At 44.6% G+C, this 20511-nt stretch overlaps 1 protein-coding gene across 7 annotated transcripts in view; it reads right to left on the bottom strand.

Annotated features, from left to right (window-relative positions):
- Positions 1-20511, bottom strand: part of SULF1 (sulfatase 1) — a 172333-nt gene that overhangs the window by 11684 nt on the left and 140138 nt on the right. For 5 of the 7 annotated variants that reach the window (XM_066266275.1, XM_066266276.1, XM_066266274.1 and 2 more), the window contains 10 exons: positions 11759-11975; positions 9840-10092; positions 8464-8560; positions 7916-8010; positions 7497-7562; positions 6373-6545; positions 3608-3750; positions 3390-3513; positions 1647-1680; positions 319-384 (listed from right to left, as the gene is read on the bottom strand). In XM_066266275.1, the coding sequence (XP_066122372.1) occupies positions 319-384; positions 1647-1680; positions 3390-3513; positions 3608-3750; positions 6373-6545; positions 7497-7562; positions 7916-8010; positions 8464-8560; positions 9840-10092; positions 11759-11975 (1268 nt within the window). The remainder of the gene's footprint in view (positions 1-318; positions 385-1646; positions 1681-3389; positions 3514-3607; positions 3751-6372; positions 6546-7496; positions 7563-7915; positions 8011-8463; positions 8561-9839; positions 10093-11758; positions 11976-20511) is intronic. The other 2 variants (XM_066266277.1, XM_066266280.1) reach the window with 2 other exon arrangements.

The following is a 20511-nucleotide window of genomic DNA, read 5'->3' as shown; positions in this document are numbered from 1 at the left end:
GCTGAGCAGTCACGTGTTCTTCACCTCAATGGTGTGTGCGTGTGTGTGTGTGTGCGTGTGTGTGTGTGCGTGGGGGGGGGACCTGCTGGAGGAGAAGGCTGACTCAGCTCTGTGTCCTAAGTAACCTATTCATGTCCTTTACTTCTCTCACGACAGACATAAAAGAAGGCCACGCTGAAACTCCTTCGCTATAAAATTTGGGGGTGCATCATAAAACAACCGTAAAGTCAGTATTTCGTGTTAGGTCCCTTTAAAATGTCAGCCTTTGGACGTGTCTGAAGTGCCCCTGGGCAGCAGCGCTGGTGGAGGGGGTATTACCTCGTCAGCCCATATCCCAGGTGAGACCAGCTTAAGAGTGGGTTCTTCTGCTCTGTCCTACGTGGGCTACGGGTGACGTGGGGTCGAGGTGGGGGCAGCGAGAGACAAGGAAAGGAGACGAGAGAAGAGAAAAAGAAGAGACATAAAAATGTTACCAAGTCGCCTGGGCAGTCCAGCTTGCCTTGTTTCCTTGCCTACCTTCCCTGCCTCTGCTGCTCCGTTGCTTCCCCAGCCCCACCCCACCCCCCACGGCCCTCGAAAGGGAGGGTTCCGGGGGCTGGATGGTGGCGGGGGTGGGCAGGCAGGGAGCCCTGAAACGTGGAGAGTCTTTTTGTTCCTGAGGCGATATCAATATGGTTGGCCCCAGTGAAGTCCCCGTGCCTTTAATGAAAGTTTTTCTCCCAAGCGGATTCATTACCTAGGGTGTCGACACATTGTGCTTCGGTTTCGCTGCAACTGAGATGGCAAGGGTAGGCTCTCTTGCCCGACACAGCACATTTCTGACCAACCCACCTGAGTTCTGTGCTTCGAGTGGAAAATGGGCAAGGGCTGAGGCAGCCGGGTGACCAAGTGAATGGCCACCAGGCATCTGGGTCCCTCCTCTGGAGCACGATGCAGTAGGAGGGGTGAGTGGGGTGGGAGGGGGGTAAGCTAACTGGGCTGCGGCCTGTTTATGAAGTTTCTGTGTGCCAGGCAGCATCGCCTCTGTGCTGCGTTGATACCTTTCTGCCCATCTTGCTCCTGACACCCCGCCCCCAACGTCAGCACCGCCTCCTCAGTCTCCACTGCCACCTGCGGAGCCTCCTGAATCATGTCGCAGCCGCTTCCCACCAGCAAAGTCCGAGAAGAACTAACTGCTAACAAGGAACCTCTCCTGTTTCCTCCAACGCTTACAATTCCCATCACTCTTCTTGTGCTTTTGACATTCTAGTTCATAGAAATCTCTAACCAGTTCCCATGAAGCCCCTCCAGCAAATCAACGGGTAAGCACCACCGGCTGCATTGTGCTCTCCGCCTCTCCCCAGGGCTCCCTAGGGTCCTCCGTTCCCCCCTCCCCATCATTCCATTCTTACAAGCATCATTCAACAAGCAGACAAGCATGGCATGAGTAAATGCTCAGAGACGTCTCGTGGTGACAGTGAGCCGATTTAAAAGCAAAACGACAGCGCTGGAGCCAGTGACAGGAGATGGTGGCGAGTGCTGTTAGGACAGGCATGCACCCTGCTACGCTCTGTGCAATGCGGTAAGAAACAGAAATTAGTTGAAATGGCCGGATCATGCAATTATTGGGAGAGAAGCTGCCAGGGAGAATAAAAAAGCATGAATACCTGTGTAGGTCATAGCTTCCTCCATCTTTACTTCCTGATATAGGAAAATACAAGAGTAATTTATGTTAGCAAGGTAGGGCTGGTAAAACCATTTGCTACATCTAAATCCTAGAAAGAAACATATTGCGTTAAATACAGACAGTGCTGGAGTCCAACAGAGCTTTTCTGTTAGACAGTTTCAAAATGAGAAACGACAGCTATAAATAAAAAGGTTTAAGATAAAACATATAAGAGTTTTCACATGAAAAATGGGTGGGGTTGAGCAAGGAGGAGAAGCCATGTAAAAGCACTAAGAAAGTGCTGCCAGAAGTCTGAGTGAAAGTTATATTTTTGTTATTTTTGGACAAAACACTTGGAAAAAAGGCCAATAATCATCTCCCTTAGGAACCGTCTGGAGAGTGGAGAAGACGACACGAAGTCGAACAGCAATAGCCGGCCCCACCTGGTGAGTCACTTCACCGTGAACACACTGGTCAGGTTTCACTAAGTAGAGTTGTTATGTCATCACCAATAAGAGTGCGGTGCTCTTTGGGGGAGAAATCGCTGGGTGTAATATTTCCTGTGCCTCTAAGAGTTGGTTTAGTTTCCAGGTCTTTGTGCGCCTTTTCCCCCCTTTTCAGCAAGATTGGAGGAAAAGGTCAACAGATAAGCAGGATATCTGAAGAGATTTGAGTGGAGTGGGGTCAGTGACCAAAAGACCTAGTTTGCATATCAGGACTGGCCTCTTCCGGCTGACAGCTCATGTCACTAAGGACTATGGTGCTAGCTTAAGAGTGTTGACAGCTGAGATGAGAGGTCTCACAGGATTTATAATTTCTTATGGGATTCTCACAGCTTGAAAGTCGTTAGTACTCTACCATGGTGGCAATGACAGGTGATGTTGGTCATTTTAGGGTGCTCCCAGCCCCCACCCTTTCAAGTCACATGACTCAGGGAACTGCCAACTTCTATCTCAGTGCGGGACTCACAGAAACACAGACTGCTAAGGACGCTGAGAAAACTCAGCTGTACAACAGAGTTCCTGCAAATGGCTACACACCGCCTATGTGCCCAGCTCTGCACCCTGTGGGGTGGGCATGCTATGCCGATGCTGGAACTATGAGAAGATAAGTATCCTCATTAGCTATGGGACAGATGAGATGCATCCTGTGAGCCAAAGGAGCAATAAATTAGTTTAACACTGCAGGCCGGGGGGAAACATTTGCTTGATTCTGTACAAGCACTCTTATACTTTTAGATCCCAAGGCAAGGAATGGCTCAAACATCTCTCATTTCAGATGGAAAATGCCCACATACACACACAAATCATGGGCATGGGTCCAACTGGGGAATTTGACATGGTGATAAGCAGAAATAGGGCACTTTGGATTGCCATCCAAATTCTATTACAAACATAGGCTATCCTGGTTCACCTAGAGTATATCTTATGACTGCTGACAGCAATGACAAATAAACCCCCAATACTTTCATCCCCTCTTCCAATGGACACTTCTAACTGGAACTGAGGTTTACTAAGAGAAGTCATGTGGGAGAGATTGGAATAAAGCACTCACCAAATCTTTCGGTGTGTTAAATTTCATTAGTGCACCCAGCACTAAATTTGGAGAGGAAATTGGGTTTGAAATTGCCTGGATAGTTTCCCCTGAAGTGTATGTTTCTATGCATATATATGTTTCAAAAGCAGGCAACTCGACAACACAAAGAATTTTCTACATCATAGAGGAAACACACTTTTCTCCTCACCCACTTCCAGGCCCTTGGGCCTCGGGTTGCACTGCTTGTACCCCTGGCAGCTCCGGAGTTCCATCAGTTGGATGTGCAGCTGATTCAATATGCCCCGCTCCACTGTGTGCACCGTGTTTGTGAGCTGCAGAGGGAGAGGTCAGGATGACACAGTTAAGCGTGGGCTCTCGTCACTCTATTTTCAACAACCTTCCTAGACTGAAAACATACCGACTTACCTGATAAGGATCTGTGTTCATATCAAAATACTCCAAAAAGCCAGTGGCAAACTCGCAGAAAAGAAAATTGTGCGTCTCGTTGACTGTACGCAGGCACCAGTAGGTGTTGTTGTTAGAGCTCGTGCAAGCACAGAAAGACCCCACTGTTGGCGACAAAGAACAAAATGAAAAGAATGAAGAAACCAAGGCAGGCCAGCCATTTCAAAGTTGCCTTCTCTTTATGCTTTAAGATTCGCATTTTGTTTCTTGAAAGTACTCTGCGAGCAGACACCAAAAATAATTATATTCCCCCAGGCCCCGCTACAGATTTGCTGTGAGACATGAATTGATTCAATCTGGGGCCAGGCAGTTTGCTAATTTGTTTCTTCACCTAACATTTATTGAGCATCGCCTTTGTGTTGAGGGTACAGCATCTCATAGACATGGTCTGGTCTCTCATCTTGAGAAACTCAGAGTCTAGTACGGGAGACAAATGTTAAGCAAAAACAAAAGCAAAAATCTAAAAAAACACAAGTTATGTAATTACAAATGTAATAAGTTCTATGGAAAGAAAATAGGCTGACAGAGTGTAGAAAAGGGGTTTAACATCATCTGGGGCACAGGGAAGGTTTCTGTAGGAAATGACATCACAGTTAAACCCTAGGTAGAAAGGTTGCAATGGGTGAAGGGTCAAAAGCCTTTTAGGGAGAGGAAATAGCATGTGCAAAGTCCCTGAGGTGCAAGAGAGCTTAGAATGCTGAGGGAGAAAGAAAAGCCAAGTGGCTGAGGTAGGTGAGTGTGGTAGGAAATGGAAGAACAGGAGAGGAGAACAGGAATGTGGACACAGGGCTTTGTTAGACACAGTAAGGATTTTGCTTTTTATTCTAAGAAAAACAGGATGTCATTAAAAGATGTGAGCATAGACTGAAAATAGCGAGAGAGAAGCCTGGGAGACAAACAGGGGGTTCTGCAGTGGCTGAGGTGAGAAACGGTGGTGTCCTGGGCAGGACGGTCTCAGCTCAGGTGAGGAGAAGCTGACAAAAGTCTGAGGCACCACCCGGGGGAGTTATGAGTCTCTCAATGCTTCATCTTTAAAGGGGCTTGCCAGTCAGACACGACGAATGCATTACTTCCTCAGGGCCCTGATCCAGCTAGTCCTCTGCCTTTCGTGCCCCACCCCCCTTTCACACAGATTGCCTCTCTGGATCCTTTGGTTTCAGCTTAAATTTCAGCTTTTCAGAATGGCCCTTCACCCCCACCCTCTTATAATGGTCCCTTTTAATAACTGTTCACTGTTTCCTTATAGCATCACTGCCGCTTGTAATTATTTTATTTCACTGACTTTCTTTTTATGACATCTCGCCTTCCCCTCCCCCCAATTTTAAGTATCTTGAGGACGGAGAATGAGGTGTGTCTTGTTCATTGTTGTGTCCGCAGGGCTCAGCCCAGGCCTGGCGGAGAGTAGACCCCCATCTGAATGACGTCAGGGATCCCCCACCTTGCTTTGAGGAAGCACGTTAAAAGTTAAATGCTATGCGTTCATGAGACTGTTGTCTTTACTGCAAACATGGGCACTAAAATAAGAAGCATTAACACGGAAAGAGAAAATAAAAATTCTCAGAGATTGGCCCTCAATCCCCTGAGAACAGTCTGGGCGCCTCCGAATCCCAGTTTGCGAAACACTGGCCCGGGCGGTGTGGCAGCTACTCCACAGGAGGGGAAAGCTTCAGTTAGATAACACCCCACAGGAATGTGGGGTGGCACTGCTCTGTGACCCAGACCACTACAGCACATGTAAGCATCAGTTTTAAAAGTGTACGACTGTAGGCCCTGGCCGGTTGACTCAGTGGTAGAGCGTCAGCCTGGCGTGCAGAAGCCCCGGGTTCGATTCCCGGCCAGGGCACACAGGAGAAGCGCCCATCTGCTTCTCCACCCCTCCCCCTCTCCTTCCTCTCTGTCTCTCTCTTCCCCTCCTGCAGCCAAGGCTCCACTGGAGCAAAGATGGCCCGGGCGCTGGGGATGGCTCTTCGGCCTCTGCCCCAGGTGCTAGAGTGGCTCTGGTCGCAACAGAGCAACGCCCCAGAGGGGCAGAGCATCGCCCCCTGGTGGGCAGAGCATCCACCCCTGGTGGGCGTGCCGGGTGGATCCCGGTCGGGCGCATGCAGGAGTCTGTCTGACTGTCTCTCCCCGTTTCCAGCTTCAGAGAAATTAAAAAAAAAAAAAAAAGTGTACGACTGTGATTATTCCATATCCTCAGCCTTGCAATGCAAAACCAGATATTTTGTGAGGTCCCTGATGCTCTGCAAACACAGTGCTAGGGGACTGAGACTCAGTAGGATACGGTCCCTGCATTTAAGGAGCTTTTGTTTCCTTCTACCACATTTAGAGTATGCACTTGACATAGAGCAAAACGACATGTGTTTGGGGCAAATGGGTTCATCCATATTAGTTAGTTGTTTAGTTACAGAGCAGTCTTCCCAGGTGGGAGCTCCATCAGAAGCTGAGCACTGTGTGGAATATCAGAACAAAACCCAGGGTCAGATTGGCATTTTCAAACAACATACCAAAAAATTTTTTAAAGATAAAAGTAATTTTTGGCAAAATGCTTCTAGTTGCCTGTACAGAAAGTAATATGATGCTCTTCTCCTGGATGATTCTAGAGTCCTGGTTGCGCGCTGTGGGATGCGTCCTCTGAGTCTCTGCCGCAGGAGCAGTGGCGCCCTCGCGTGGTGGTGGAGCCCCCCTGTGGTGGCAGTGTGCAGACTTTAGAAAGAGCGGGGACTCACGGTTCCAGAAGGGGGCTGTCTGCCAGTGGTCATTGTCGTGTGTGAAGCAGGTCAGGCCCGGGAGGCTGCACTCCTCCCCCTTCCTCTGACGCTTCTTCTCCTTCCTCTCCTTCTTCCGCCGCCGGTTCTCCTTGAAGAGCTGCAGCTTGCTGTCCACTTCCTGGGCGGCTTCCCTATTCCAGTGGAAGGGATTATTTTAATGGCCAGAAAGCATTTTCTTAATTAAAAATAGGATTATTGCTATGATCCTAGCACAAATACTTAGATACACTATAACAGATACACAATAATAGTTGGCCTTTATTTTACACATAGGCCCTCAAATAAAATCAGGAGCAGTGAGGACAAACTCACTGTGACAGCTCTTGTAGAATTCTACTGAGCTTTGATAGCACCAACACTTTCTTCCTTATCTACATGTGAACATCGACTGAGATAGATGCCAAAGTGAATCGGCAGATGCTGCTAGCTACCTCTTTGGATTAATGGCTTAACCTCCTGGTGCCTCAGTACCCGTCAGCCACGATGTCAACGGTTGCATTGGATAGCTTGTATTAGGAGGTTTCTAAAGTTCTTTGATAGATATATTGTAAATCTTTGACAATATAAGTTCAGGAAGAACTGTTGTCTTTTATTATCTTGGTTTTTACCAGGAGGGCTTGCTTTTTGTTGAGACCCAAATACTAAATCCCTTTCCCTTACAGATTTTAATATTATTTTAAAAATAAGTATATTTTTTCTGACTTTCAGAATTCTGCATGATGGCTGGCTGCTCTATAGAGCACACCAGCCTGAGCTGGGGAGGCCATCTCCCAGTCACCGTGCATAGAGAGCCAGCCTGCGCAGAGGAAAATCCAGTTACCAGGCAGAGGTCGGCCAGAGCACACACAGAATTAGGGCAGAACTCCTCATGCCCACCCTCCCCCCAAATAAAAGAAGCCCATGGCATCGCCATGCTCCCTTGGCCAGGTGTGGGCTTGCTCTTCTGGAGCTAAGTGTCTTCCTAGCTGCATCTACTTTCCTCCAGGCAGGTTCACTTGGAACTCAGGAGTGCCCGCAGCCTTTCCGAAGAGCCTCATGGACAGTCTTTCACTCCAGCAAATGTGGGAAACAGAGTTACTTACTTGAATGGGTGGAGATGACTCTTCAACTTCTCTTGCTTTTTTACACCTTTCTCTTTATTGTAATAGCTACAGGCAAGAAGATGAAAAAGCGAGTCTTCGTAATTATGCATTTGTTAAACAGCTTACTTTTTAAAAGGAAATCAAAATAGAAGACATTTATTTGGTTGTAACTATCTTAGCTTAATGGGACTTTTAATGTTTTTCTTTTCATTTTTTGTTTGTTTGTTTTACTGTCTGCTCAGGTTGATGACATATTTAATTTGACCTAAATAATGTAGGTCATTACAAATATGTGATGATGAATTCTTTTTATTAGGCTTTCCATTGGCAAAAGAGAGAAATAAGCCTAATGCTAATAATCAACGTAGCCTGTGTAAAAAATGAGCTTGGAAAGCAGGTCGTGGGCCATCCACACTCACCTCTGTTTGCTGCAGACACACTCCTCGGGCTTCCTCCTCTTCAGGTGCCCTCTCACTTCTCTTAAATTCTTAATTTTATCTTGCAGAGCTTCAATCTGAAAAACACGTACATTATTCAACAATAAAATTTCCCAGGATGTTCTGTGCCGAGTGCCTCTCCTTTCACCTTATTTTCCGTGTTTCATAATTATAGCTATCCGTCTGGGAGGATAATTAATTTGGGAGCTAACTGAGCATAGAATCTATCTCCCTCTGTATTCCAACTGATGTCCTATCGCAAACATTAACAGATGTCTCTTTTATGACTGAATCATTGTTTCATAGGATTTTAAAAGGGTCACTGAGTCGGTCCCCGTTATTTTCTCTCACTCCACTGTTTTTGGTCAGGATCACCACTGTATCACTGGGGAATGAGGAACACCTTGCTCCTCTCTATTTTTCACATAACCATAAGAAAAGAAGTGTGCACACAGTAGGTCCCAGCAGTAGGGCTGGTCAGCCGAGCTTGCGTCTGGAATATTCCTTTCAATCACATAGCCGGGGCTCACCTCTTTATCAATGTATGCCTTGTGGTCCTTCCACGCTCTGGCTGACTGATACAGTTCTCTCTCACAATGGATGGTATCATTTGAAAGAATAAAGCACCTGCAAAAACAAACAAAAAACATTAGAAATAAGTTTGTAGTCTAATATTAAAAAAAAAACACACATCAGAAATAGCAAGGGGTACTTAATTGTCCTCTAAATCCTCCATTTGGATACCAGTTATAGTTGGGCCATAGACCATGGTAAGTGGTAATGTCTATTGGCTGCTAGTGTGGGCAGAGGATGGTGTCAGAAAGCGATCACCACCAAGGTCACTTTTTGAGCCATCATTCAATATTCATGCCCCCAGGAAAAGATAATACCCCAAACCTCCAGTTTTGAAAGTCCCATCATATCATAAAAAAAAAAAATGAGGTTTTCAGTTATTAACGAAGATGACTTGTTTGACAAAATACATTTAGAAGGGGGTTATTTATCCCATTCTTCTCATTACAAAGAGCCTCCCTGAAGTACCCCATTATGTCTGAAGCAGAGAGGCAGCCCCAGGGATAGAGAGCTGGTGGGATGTGAGGTAAATCAATGTAAGAGAAACAAATCCTGGCCTAAATCTCGAAGCATATAACTATAGCAACAATGGGCACCTGGAGACCAGTCCCAGAGGTAAGCATCTTGGCAGAGCTCATAGTACCCCCCTTCACCAATGTGATGAAATAAAAAACAAAACAAAGATTTTGCTTATCCACTCAGAAAAAAATTATTTCTCTGTCAGGAGAGTAAGTCAATCTGAGAAGGACCTGAAGAACCAAGCTAGCACAGTAAAACTGTGGGGACCACCTCCCTCCCCGTCTCTGTGATCCCAGGGCCCTTTGTGCCCTTCAGGGTCTGGACAGGTGAGGTGTTGGGCATCTCACACCCATTCCCAAGCTACACCATCTTTCTGGGAGCTTCTCTAGGACCCACAGTTCTCCCTTGATCTCTCTTTCATTCCTGAGGCTGTGACTGCAACTGCTCTGAGCCACAGGGACCACGTGGTCTGAAGAGCCGCCAATCAGTCCGGGCAATGGTTTCCCCATTTTCCAGATGTCCGCAAAAGTAACGGCTAATAGCACAGATCCAAGTTTGCTAAGTCAAAATGTGACAGAATCAGTCTGGCTAAATTCCCAGCTGTTCTGCCTTAAAGTGAAACTGAACCCAAAGCACATGTCCAAATCTATGATAGTTTGGGCTCCTTGTTGCTTCTTTAACTCCCATTGTTTTGTAGGCAGTCCTCGGACATCCTATTGCTGAGTGGCATAACTTTTTGTAAAAGGATCAAATAGTGGTAATATGCGGGGATGACTCTGAACTCAACGCTCGTGAACACATAAAGCCATCCTACTTGTGGGTCACTCGGACGGTGGCGGGCAGGCTCACGGCATTGCCACTGTTGACCAGCATGGTGTCCCCGTTGCCACCGATGGCAGCTTGGCGACCTCCTGGCCCCCGGTGGCCTTCGTCATGACGCTTGGCAATGTTTCTTGGCTGCAACACCTGCAGTTCTTCTTCCTCCAGGTTTATGTCATATATTTCACCTTCAAACTCGACCGACAGGGAACGTGTCTGCCGTGTATGGACAAACCTGGGCTTATACTCTGGAAACAAGGGAAGATACATTACTACGGTGTCCAGATGAACTTGAGAAGAGAAGACCATGATCACCTGGCTCAATGGAAAGGGGAAAACAGCACAGAGACAGGCAGCACGCTGGTGTGAACAGCCCACTTAGTCCTGCTGGTAGGTCTGGGCTCTGGCCTTTCTGCCACTGGGCCGTGCCGGGTTGTGATGGTCACCATGCTTCTCTGGGCCTCAGGCCCTTGATCCCTCCAGTGAGGGGGTATGTATGGGTGATCGCTAAGATCCTTTCCACTCATGGCGGGCTGTGAATTTCTACAGTGAGTTTTCAATGTGGACTGCTAAGGCAGTTTGACTAAAACTATAGTTCCCACTATGGTACTAATAATGATGACTATCATTTCTTTCAGCTTCCCGGGAGAGAGGAGACTGCTCCTACCTCTCAGCGGAACATGGTGGTCAGTTTCTGTTTAGAGAGAGTTGTCAGGGGTCCCTGTCCCTTGGGGGTTTTCCATTTGATATCTTCGTGTGAATTATTAAACCTGGCATTTTCTCCCAGGGAGAAAACAAAATCACCCAAATTAAAGGTTCTCAGACATTTGGGTTATAGGCTCCTTTGGGAATTTGTTGGAAGTTATGGACATCTAGAAAAATGTGCATATAAGAATATACTCAACATTTTGGATAAAATATTAGGGATTCATGATTCTCTAAAGTTCATCTGTGGAATCCAGGATAAAAAAAATCTGTTTTAAGGGCATCCACTGTTCTAGTGAATGATTTGATTTCCTAATTTTGGACACAGAATTGAATTCAATATATCTTGCTTATTTCCAAACCACTATAGAAAGGAATGACCACAGAAATGAGTCACTGTTCATACTGGGCCACTAGATGGCATTATACTCCCATTCTTTAATAGCAGGTAGCAGTGTGAGTTTTCATATCTATTGTATCTAATAATAGAAATCTCACAGGGGTCTGATAAGACTTTTTATAAAGAAAATACTAGGCAGTGATCTTGATTTTCACAGAGTTCAATTAATTTGACTGTGCCAGTCAAAGAGAGGAATTAAATATATATATATATATATATATATATATATATATATATATAGAGAGAGAGAGAGAGAGAGAGAGAGAGAGAGAGTCCTAAAACAGATATATCTTTTTAAAATGAATGGTGTGTTATTTTGTTTATTTTATTATTTCCATTGATTTGAGAGAGGGGAGGATGTGTAGATAGAGAGAAGCATCAAGTCATTATTTCACTTAGTTTAAATAGTATTTATGCTTTTCTTATTAGTTAAATGCACAAGCACTGAAACCTTGAGTTTATTTTCTTTTTGTTTTTAAAGCAACTTAAGGCAGATAGATCAGGATATTAGCATAACCGTAGAATAAAACTGACCTGAACTATATACCCTTTACCCTTTGATAGCTCTTGTGTGTGTGTTTTGTGTCTTGTGCTTTTACTGAATATATTTGTATTCTATGATTAAGTGAAAATGCCCACAAAGCAAAAATTCAAATTATCTTAGCTTTTGTACTTTAAACAGAACGATCATTTGCTTTTGGCCCTGCGATGCACTGCTAATATCTAAATGTAGGTGGCGCAAGCCTTTCCTCTGTAGGGTTCACCCCCCAGGCCTCCACCCGCTGGGGTGGTCCCCTCCTGTGCCATACTCGGTGTCCCTTGGTTCCTCAGGAACTGCCTTTGACTCTTCCTCTGGCTCCTGCTGGCACGGTAGCCAGACTCTCCGCAGTTGCACTCTCTGTCCTTGTCATGGAAGCCGCGCGAGTAGAGGTTCCGCGTGCTCTGCCGGACGGCGAGCAGGTCCCCAGACCCTTTACACTTGTGAATCCGGAGCTTGCCCGACGTGTCCTCGATGCACTGCCACTTCTGCAAAAGCCAACCAGGTGTTTCTTATTAAGGACTGCTGCTTTGGTTTTCAGAAGCCCTGGCAACCTCAGTAATGAGAGCGGGTGAAGAAAGGCAAGCTTTTAAGGGGCCCCGCAAGAAGCCGGCCCCCGGTCCTCTTTCACTGCCGGCAAATACAGACGACAACTAAATCATTGGAAATCAGAACTGCCCTCCATGACACCAGAGCCAAAAATTGATCTATAAATGCTTAGCATCCAGACTAAACAGTCTTGAATGAAACACGTAAAAGCCCTTCATTCACCAAGCCCCAGAGCACAGCTGGAGGGCTGTTTTCCCCAGACCCCTCTTTCTCTGGAAAAACAAACGTGGCGGCTTTGTTCTCTGCCCCTGAATTTCTAATGCAAGCGAGAGGAGAGCCACGGGAGGAAGACAGACACGGGTCCAATCTGAGTCCATCCCAGGGCGCGCCAGCTTTGGCACAGCCCAGACACGGCCGGTTTTCTCCTTTGTGCCTTTTCTTATCTTGCAACAAAACGAGCTGCTCCTAAAGGGACATCGTCCACCTTCCCAGGAGACACACACGGGGAGTGGACACTGGGTTTTCTAGTTTGTCTTCCTTCAAGACTGCTGCAGATGTTAAAGTACAGCATAGGAAGCATAGTCAATAACATCGTGATAACTAGGCATGGAGCCAGGTGGGGACTGGAAATACCAGGGGATCACTTTGTCAATATATGCTTGTCTAACCACTAGGCTGTACACCTGAAACTCATACAAAGTAATATTGAGTATAACAGTAATTGGGAAAAAAATCTATGCAAAAGCTTTAAAAAAAAAAGACTGCAGATACTTGCGGCTTAGCTCTGTGTAACTCAGTGTCCCCCTGTTTCTTGAGAATCAATCTGAATGAAGTAATAATGCTTCATCTGGGGGTCATTTCATAGGATCCTCTATATCTGAAAGACCTATTTACTTTCTTGTTTTCTTTTTCTTTTCCCCTTTCTCTCTCCTTAAAATGTTCATTGGGGAAGCAGAAAGAATATTGACCTTAATTTAAAGTCGACCACGGTTGATACAGAATGCTATACTGTGGTATTGTCAAACTTCTGCCTTTTCTCCCTTCCATATATGAGTATCACCTATGTGTGATTATTTATTGATACTTTCCTTTAAGTAGACACATTTAATAAGTTGTGGCCAAAGGAATGATAATTGTAAAATTATGTGTTTGTTGTGCTAGTTATATATTTTCACATATATTAAAACAAATACAAAATTATTAGTTAAAAGATGTTCTTTCATGCACCCCATAAAATAATCTCACATAGCCCTTGTATCAGTACCATACTTTAGGTAACTTTTTTTTTATTTCAAAGTGTCCTAAAGCAAAGTAAAGTTTGGTTAAAGGTCCCAGATGGCTTGGTCAGCAGAGAAATAACATTCACTTGTATATAAAATGGTGTCAACCATTCTCAATGGAGCAAGGTTCAGAGACATGGTTTGTCTTCTCTTGCTGTAGTCATCTGCTTTCAGTGAGGGTTCAATGATATCAGCTGCCTCTGAGTTTCTACTATATTGTTCCCAAGCCCCAGACACAGAGGACTAATTCTGTAGTTTTGCCTTAGCCCCTCATACACTCCTGGTGCTACTGAATTTGATTACTTTAAGTCACATTAGGTTACAACCTTCTTTTGTGGCTTGGACAGAATGTCTGGGATGTTCTGCATCTTCATCCTGAGAGGCAGGAGCTCAAGAGACAAGGCAATTACCTACCCATTTACAAAGCCGTGAAAAAACAATGCAAACAAGAATAGACTAAGGATGAACTAAGTTAGAGATGATTTAACTAAAAGCAAATAGACAAAAACTTCAAAGTATGAAGTCAGCTTGACTGGGCACATTTAGTTGTGTGAAATCAATGGTTTTCCCACTTAGCTCTGCAGTAGATTTTCAAAAGCTCCCTGGTGATTTTAATGTGTAGTTCAGGTTAAGAGCTGCTGGTTTAGACTCACAGAATTGGTCACTGGACCTCTTTGCAGATGGTTTCCATGAGGAGGGCAGAAGGGATCTCTTTAGGTCTAAGTAGGTCAGATGGATGAGTCTTTGAGAGCAGTGTATGTATTGTTGGGTGTGCATGTGATAGGAATCTGTGTCTAGAAATGTATGGATGTAACCAGGGGAAAAAAACAACTCCAGTTTAGCAGGTGAAGATGGCCAGGTCCTCTATTCTGGATAAACTAAGAGTAACCCATACTCCTCACTCTTTCTCCACCGTTTGTTGACAAGTGATAGGATTGAGCCTTCATACACTCTTAGCCGAAAACTGCCTGTGCCTTTCCATGGTTCTGCCATTTCAAGTGGAGACCAGAGATGCCTAGGCCTGGGTTTGCAACACTCCCCAGACATGCCCAGTTAGTTTGTAGGGGCCAGGAAACATTCTCAGAAACTCACATACAACTCCATTAAGAAATAATCATATGCCATGTAGAATTCTTGCTGGTGACAAAAGTCATCAAGATAAGTGATAACCTTTTATAGCTCCATAAAAAATAGGAATCAATGGTGCTTGAGTGCTTGTCTATAGGTCTTAAATCCAAATGGTTTCAGACATATTGTCCACTTGGGGGATCTCTAACTCTGGTATTCAAAACTTCGGAGTTGACTACTTAATGCTGATGGCAGCAGAAGATGTGGTCAGTGGGCTCATAATTCCTGCCAAGCGGGAGCTTATGAAAGGCTTCATTTCCTATCAGACAGAAAAACGTGGCTAACTTTATTCTATTTATTTATTTATTTATTTATTTATTTATTGTATTTTTCTGAAGCTGGAAACGGGGAGAGACAGTCAGACAGACTCCCGCATGCGCCCGACCGGGATCCATCTGGCACGCCCACCAGGGGCGACACTCTGCCCACCAGGGGGCGACGCTCTGCCTCTCCGGGGCGTTGCTCTGCCACAACCAGAGCCACTCTAGCACCTGGGGCAGAGGCCAAGGAGCCATCCCCAGCACCCAGGTCATCTTTGCTCCAATGGAGCCTTGGCTGCGGGAGGGGAAGAGAGAGACAGAGAGGAAGGGGGGGGGATGGAGAAGCACATGGGCGCTTCTCCTATGTGCCCTGGCCGGGAATTGAACCCGGGTCCCCTGCACGCCAGGCCGACGCTCTACCGCTGAGCCAACCGGCCAGGGCCGCTAACTTTATTCTTGAAAAATAATGGCCTCATGGTCCCAATTTATATCAACTTTAGCACAAATACTAATTTTTTTTTTTTTTTACAGATGCAGAGATAGACAGGGACAGACAGACAGGAATGGAGAGAGATGAGAAGCATCAATCATCAGTTTCTCCTTGCGCGTTGCGACTTCTTAGTTGTTCATTGATTGCTTTCTCACATGTGCCTTGACCGTGGGCCTTCAGCAGACCGAGTAACCCCCTCTGGAGCCAGCGACCTTGGGTCCAAGCTGGTGAGCTCTTTGCTCAAGCCAGATGAGCCCGTGCTCAAGCTGGCGACCTCGGGGTCTCGAACCTGGGTCCTTCTGCATCCCAGTCCGACGCTCTATCCACTGCGCCACCACCTGGTCAGGCACAAATACTAATTTTTAACACACACACATCTATGGTGAAGACCTTCCCTTTTGATAACTACAATGCAATAAAAAAATTCTGCCTTTTTAAAAATTTTTTGGCCTGGAAGAGCTGAGGGCACAAGAAGATGCCTGTAGGATACAAAAGCATAGGCAGAATCCTTAGTGACTTAGCCTGTTTGGAATATAACCTGCATGTTTCCATCAGCCAAATTCCTGCTGACTTCCTGTGGGACAGAGAGGAAAGGAAGGTCTGTTTCCTTCCCAAGGAGCTGAATTTAACCACGCGTGATAATGTATATGCAAAATCAAATATGCATGTATATACACATGTGTGCATATAAACATGCACACCCACCTATACCCACATACTCCATAATATACAAAGACCTACCCACATTCTTATATCAAGCAAGAACCATGAACAAAGATGCCAATTACTTTCCATACCATGTGCCCTTTGAATGAATACTAGACCTTATGAGACAATTAGCTAGAGGCTTTGAAAATCTTGTCAGTGGCAAGCGTACCAGGAATTTTAATGAAATGTAATTGCCACACATTTGCCACAGTCATTTTAAGTGTTTGATATCATGACAATTTTTATGGCTGAGCAATAAAGCCTTGAAATAGCTGCAGCTAAAATGGTCATCTCACTTAGTGTGTTTATAGAGGGTGGTGAAGAAAGAGGGTTTTTAAAAGAATTGCTCTGAAACTCAGGCCACATGCCATTCAGATGGTCAAACTAATGAATGGATTTTGCACTGCCCAAGAATTCCTGCAGTCAGGTGGAGGCAGGAACTCAGGTGAGGCACTTGCTGATGGGACTTAGAAGCAGCCTCAGAAACAGCCTTTGTTAAATGAGTGCCCTTGCAGACAGATGTCACACTGTCTCACTTTTATCTACATCTTTGATGCTTATCAATAAATCAGTTCATTGCCGAACAGGATTGTCAACAGCTTCTCTGACTTCTCACTGCTTCTGCTTCTTGGGCTTAGCCATCTAGCACACATTCCTAGGTTTGCACACCTACTGTGAGTAAGGAGCTAGATCAAACTATTTATTTATTTGCTTGTTTGTTTGATTATTTTAAAGATGTTATTCATTTATTTTAGAGGGAAGAGAGAGAGAAGGGGAAGGAGCAGGAAGCATCCACTCTCGTATGTGCCTTGACCAGGCAAGCCCAGGGCCCCTAACTGGCAACCGAGGTGCTCCAGGTCAATGCGTTATCCACTGCGCTGCCATAGGTCAGGCCTAGATTAAACTATTTCAATAATTTCTTGAATTATTATTACTTTAGGTTAGCCTTTTCAACTACACTGGAACTTGGGATTAGGGCTAAGACCATGTCTCATATCTTCGAATTGTGTCCTGATGTTAACTCATTCCATTTACTAATTATGTCTTAGTGTTTTTGATTGATTACATATGCCTGTAGGTACATAACACCTGATGAGGAAGAGAAGGCTGACTATTTTGGTACAAGGATTTCTGTGTGCAGCTAGTTTGGTGGAATACTAAAGAGAAATATGTCAAATGGCTTTCAAATAATGCAATTTAACGCCATCATCAGCACCATCATTATCATTAGCTACTGAGCTCTTTACCTGCTGCCAGGTACTGGTCTAGGGCACTTTATACAAATGTATTTATTTAATCTTCACAGCAACCTCATGGGCAGCCATTATTCATTTACTGGAGTAGGAATATCATTTCCTGTAGTAGTGACTATCATCTACATTGTGTACAGGACTTGAGAATGACATTTCATACCCTTATTGAGGTGGCTTAGTGGGAAAATATATGGACTTTCAAGCTAGAAAAGACTGAATTAGAACATCAGTTTTGTCACATTGCTATATAACCTTGAGTAAGTCAGCTACATGATCTAAACTTTCACAGGGTCATAAGCATTAGAGGTAACATACCGGAAGAACTCAGCACATGGTAGGTACTCAACACAGGAGCTGCTATTATTATTGCCATGATTATCAAACACACACACACACACACACACACACACACACACACACACACACACACATGCAGTCACATAGTCACAGAGTTTATTACTCAAAGAGTCTGACCTAATGTCAATTTGATGAGAGGCAGCCATTTTTAATGGAGATAAGTATTAGGTTAGGGAGCCAAAGACCTCAATTTTAATTTTCTTTCACTGCTAACTTTATGGCCCTGAGCAAATTGCAGAATCTCTTTGTTCTTTTAGAGTCCACATCTGGTAAAATCATACTTGCTCCTCCTGGCCTCCAGGATATGTCACAATAATAAATTGAGTGCTTTTGGAGTTCTGAAGAAAAGATGCCCTGTGTGAATCCAGAGCAGGTCTATTGTAATCAACCTTTAAAAACGGGGAAGTTAATGTTTCTTGGGTGTAAACTGTGTATAATATAGTAATTATTATGTAGTGGGGAGACTTGGGCTTTGAATCATTGAGATCTCAGTTTGAACTTATACTTGTCACCTTTTGAGCTGTGTGACTTTGGTCAAGTTACTTTCCCATCTGAGTTTTTGTCTTTTAATATTTAAAGTGAACATAATGTCTATTTTACAGGGTAGTATTCAGGTATACATGGTCCATGCACAATATTAGGTGGTGATAGAACTCTGGTTAGTTTCCTTTCCTGAGTGACCATTAGGTAATTATTATAGTTTCTACATTTTGAATTTTATATATTTCTCAGCTTGCTTAAGAATTTTCTGTACTCTTATTTATACCAACTTATGCCCATTTTCATGAGTAAGAAACAAAATATTTGGCAATAAATTTTTTTTTTTTTTGTATTTTTCTGAAGCTGGAAACGGGGAGAGACAGTCAGACAGACTCCCGCATGCGCCCGACCGGGATCCACCCGGCATGCCCACCAGAGGCGACACTCTGCCCACCAGGGGGTGATGCTCTGCCCCTCTGGGGCGTCGCTCTGCCGCGACCAGAGCCACTCTAGCGCCTGGGGCAGAGGCCAAGGAGCCATCCCCAGCGCCCAGGCCATCTTTGCTCCAATGGAGCCTTGGCTGCGGGAGGGGAAGAGAGAGACAGAGAGGAAGGAGGGGGTGGGGGTGGAGAAGCAAATGGGCGCTTCTCCTATGTGCCCTGGCCGGGAATCGAACCCGGGTCCCCTGCATGCCAGGCTGATGCTCTACCGCTGAGCCAACCGGCCAGGGCTTGGCAATAAATTTTTTTATGGTACACTAATGAAAGCTGAATTTCACACACACACATACACATACACATGCAAAATGTTTATTCATTGTTATAAGTCCTATTATGTGAATTTAGTCATAATGCAGGTAAACTCCTGTTCTCTGAAAAGTAACAATCACACAGCAATATTCTGATAGCTGATTCGCCTCCAGGCTAGGACCACCAGCATATGAAGCAGTTACCTGTACGTGGACATGTGTTTAGAATTTTTATCTCCACACTAGAGAATGTAAGAGGACCATATAAATGTCCTTGTTCAAACCAATACTTAGCTCAAGCCATTGTCAATTTTCCCCCCACAAATATGAGAGAGTTACTCGTGCCAAGGAGATTTTTCTCCTGTTGCCTTTGAGATGGGGTAAGAGGAATGGGGGAGAAAAAGTGGAAAGAAGGGAGAAACAGAAGAAAGAGCATATATTTTCTCTATATTTTCATCTGGATAATTATTTGTAAAAGTCAGTTTTGAAATGGTTTCTAAATTTGAGGTGGCTTAGTTTAGGGAAAAATAAAATAAAATAAAATTGGTGAATTGACCTTGGCCAATAATCAATAGACAGCATTGGTGGAGTGCTTGCTATACGCCAGGTACCATTCCAGACACTTAATATATTTAACATCCTTAACCTTTGCAGCAGCCCTCTGAGGTGAGTACTATTATTATGCCCATTTTACAGTTAAAGAAACTGAGGTACAGTTAGGTTAATTAGCTTGCCTCTGTCACAACAAGAAAGCAGTGGACAGGAGATGCAATCTTAAGACATCTTGACCAGAACACAATTAAAAAACAGAGAAGTTTGGGACAGAGCATGAAGCATCAGGAGCACCCTGTGGGGACAGTGTTTGAGAAGGCAGAGGCAACCACTTGCATGCAGATAAGAAAGTTATATATAAGAGACAGGGAGGAGAGAAACCTGACCAAAGCGGGCTGTGTTAGGGAGCTGTGGGAGACAAGATACAGTAGCATAAATTAAACAGGGCGGGGCCACATGGCATAGTTAAGTATAGTAGAGTCTGTCCTTACATTTGTCTCTGACTTGTCGAGAATGTCATTAAATATGGTTTGACATTTAATTCTGCGGTTTGTATTTTGGAAAATGCACAGAAGCTGAAACTTCTAAGTAAACATCTGACTATCCCATGCAGGTTGAGGAGAGGCGGTAAGGTTTATAGGCTGATCTGTCCACACCAGGCCCCTGTGCAGACAAGGGTTCAGGCAAAGGGTGGCTCTGGGGCTCAGCCCTCCTGGCCATATCCTCTGCATTCAGGAGAACCCGGGGAAATGTCTGGGAGCCACACTGTGATTCCAACCTGGGCCCAGTGAGTTTCTGGAAACAGACTATACATTTCTGACAAACTAACAATTCTAGTCGATCTCACTGGTAAATGTCTTTTTATTTCTGCTCTGCAGCTGGTCACAAAAGGTCTGAGGGATAATTTGGGGGTGAGAACGTAAATCCTGGAGCTAAACCAGTTTACACTCAACAAGCTACATTTCTTGATTCCTTTGCTTGATGCTGCAAGCCTTTTAGGATTTTGCAAATCACTGATTTTATATTGGTACAAGGGCAGAAAAGCAAACTATGTTGTAAAGATGTTGGAATTCAACAGCTCCACAAAAGGGCATGGCATTTGCTTTATGAAAACTAAAACAATTTTCCCCTTAAACGACAGAACAGACATAAAACGTACTTCAGAATTGAATACATTTCTTTTTATGTAACTCCTAACTAAGGAGTCAATATCTATAGC

Source organism: Saccopteryx bilineata, chromosome 3 (assembly GCF_036850765.1).
Source record: "Saccopteryx bilineata isolate mSacBil1 chromosome 3, mSacBil1_pri_phased_curated, whole genome shotgun sequence".
Lineage (NCBI taxonomy): Eukaryota > Metazoa > Chordata > Mammalia > Chiroptera > Emballonuridae > Saccopteryx > Saccopteryx bilineata.
This window is presented reverse-complemented; position numbering and strand designations above follow the sequence as displayed.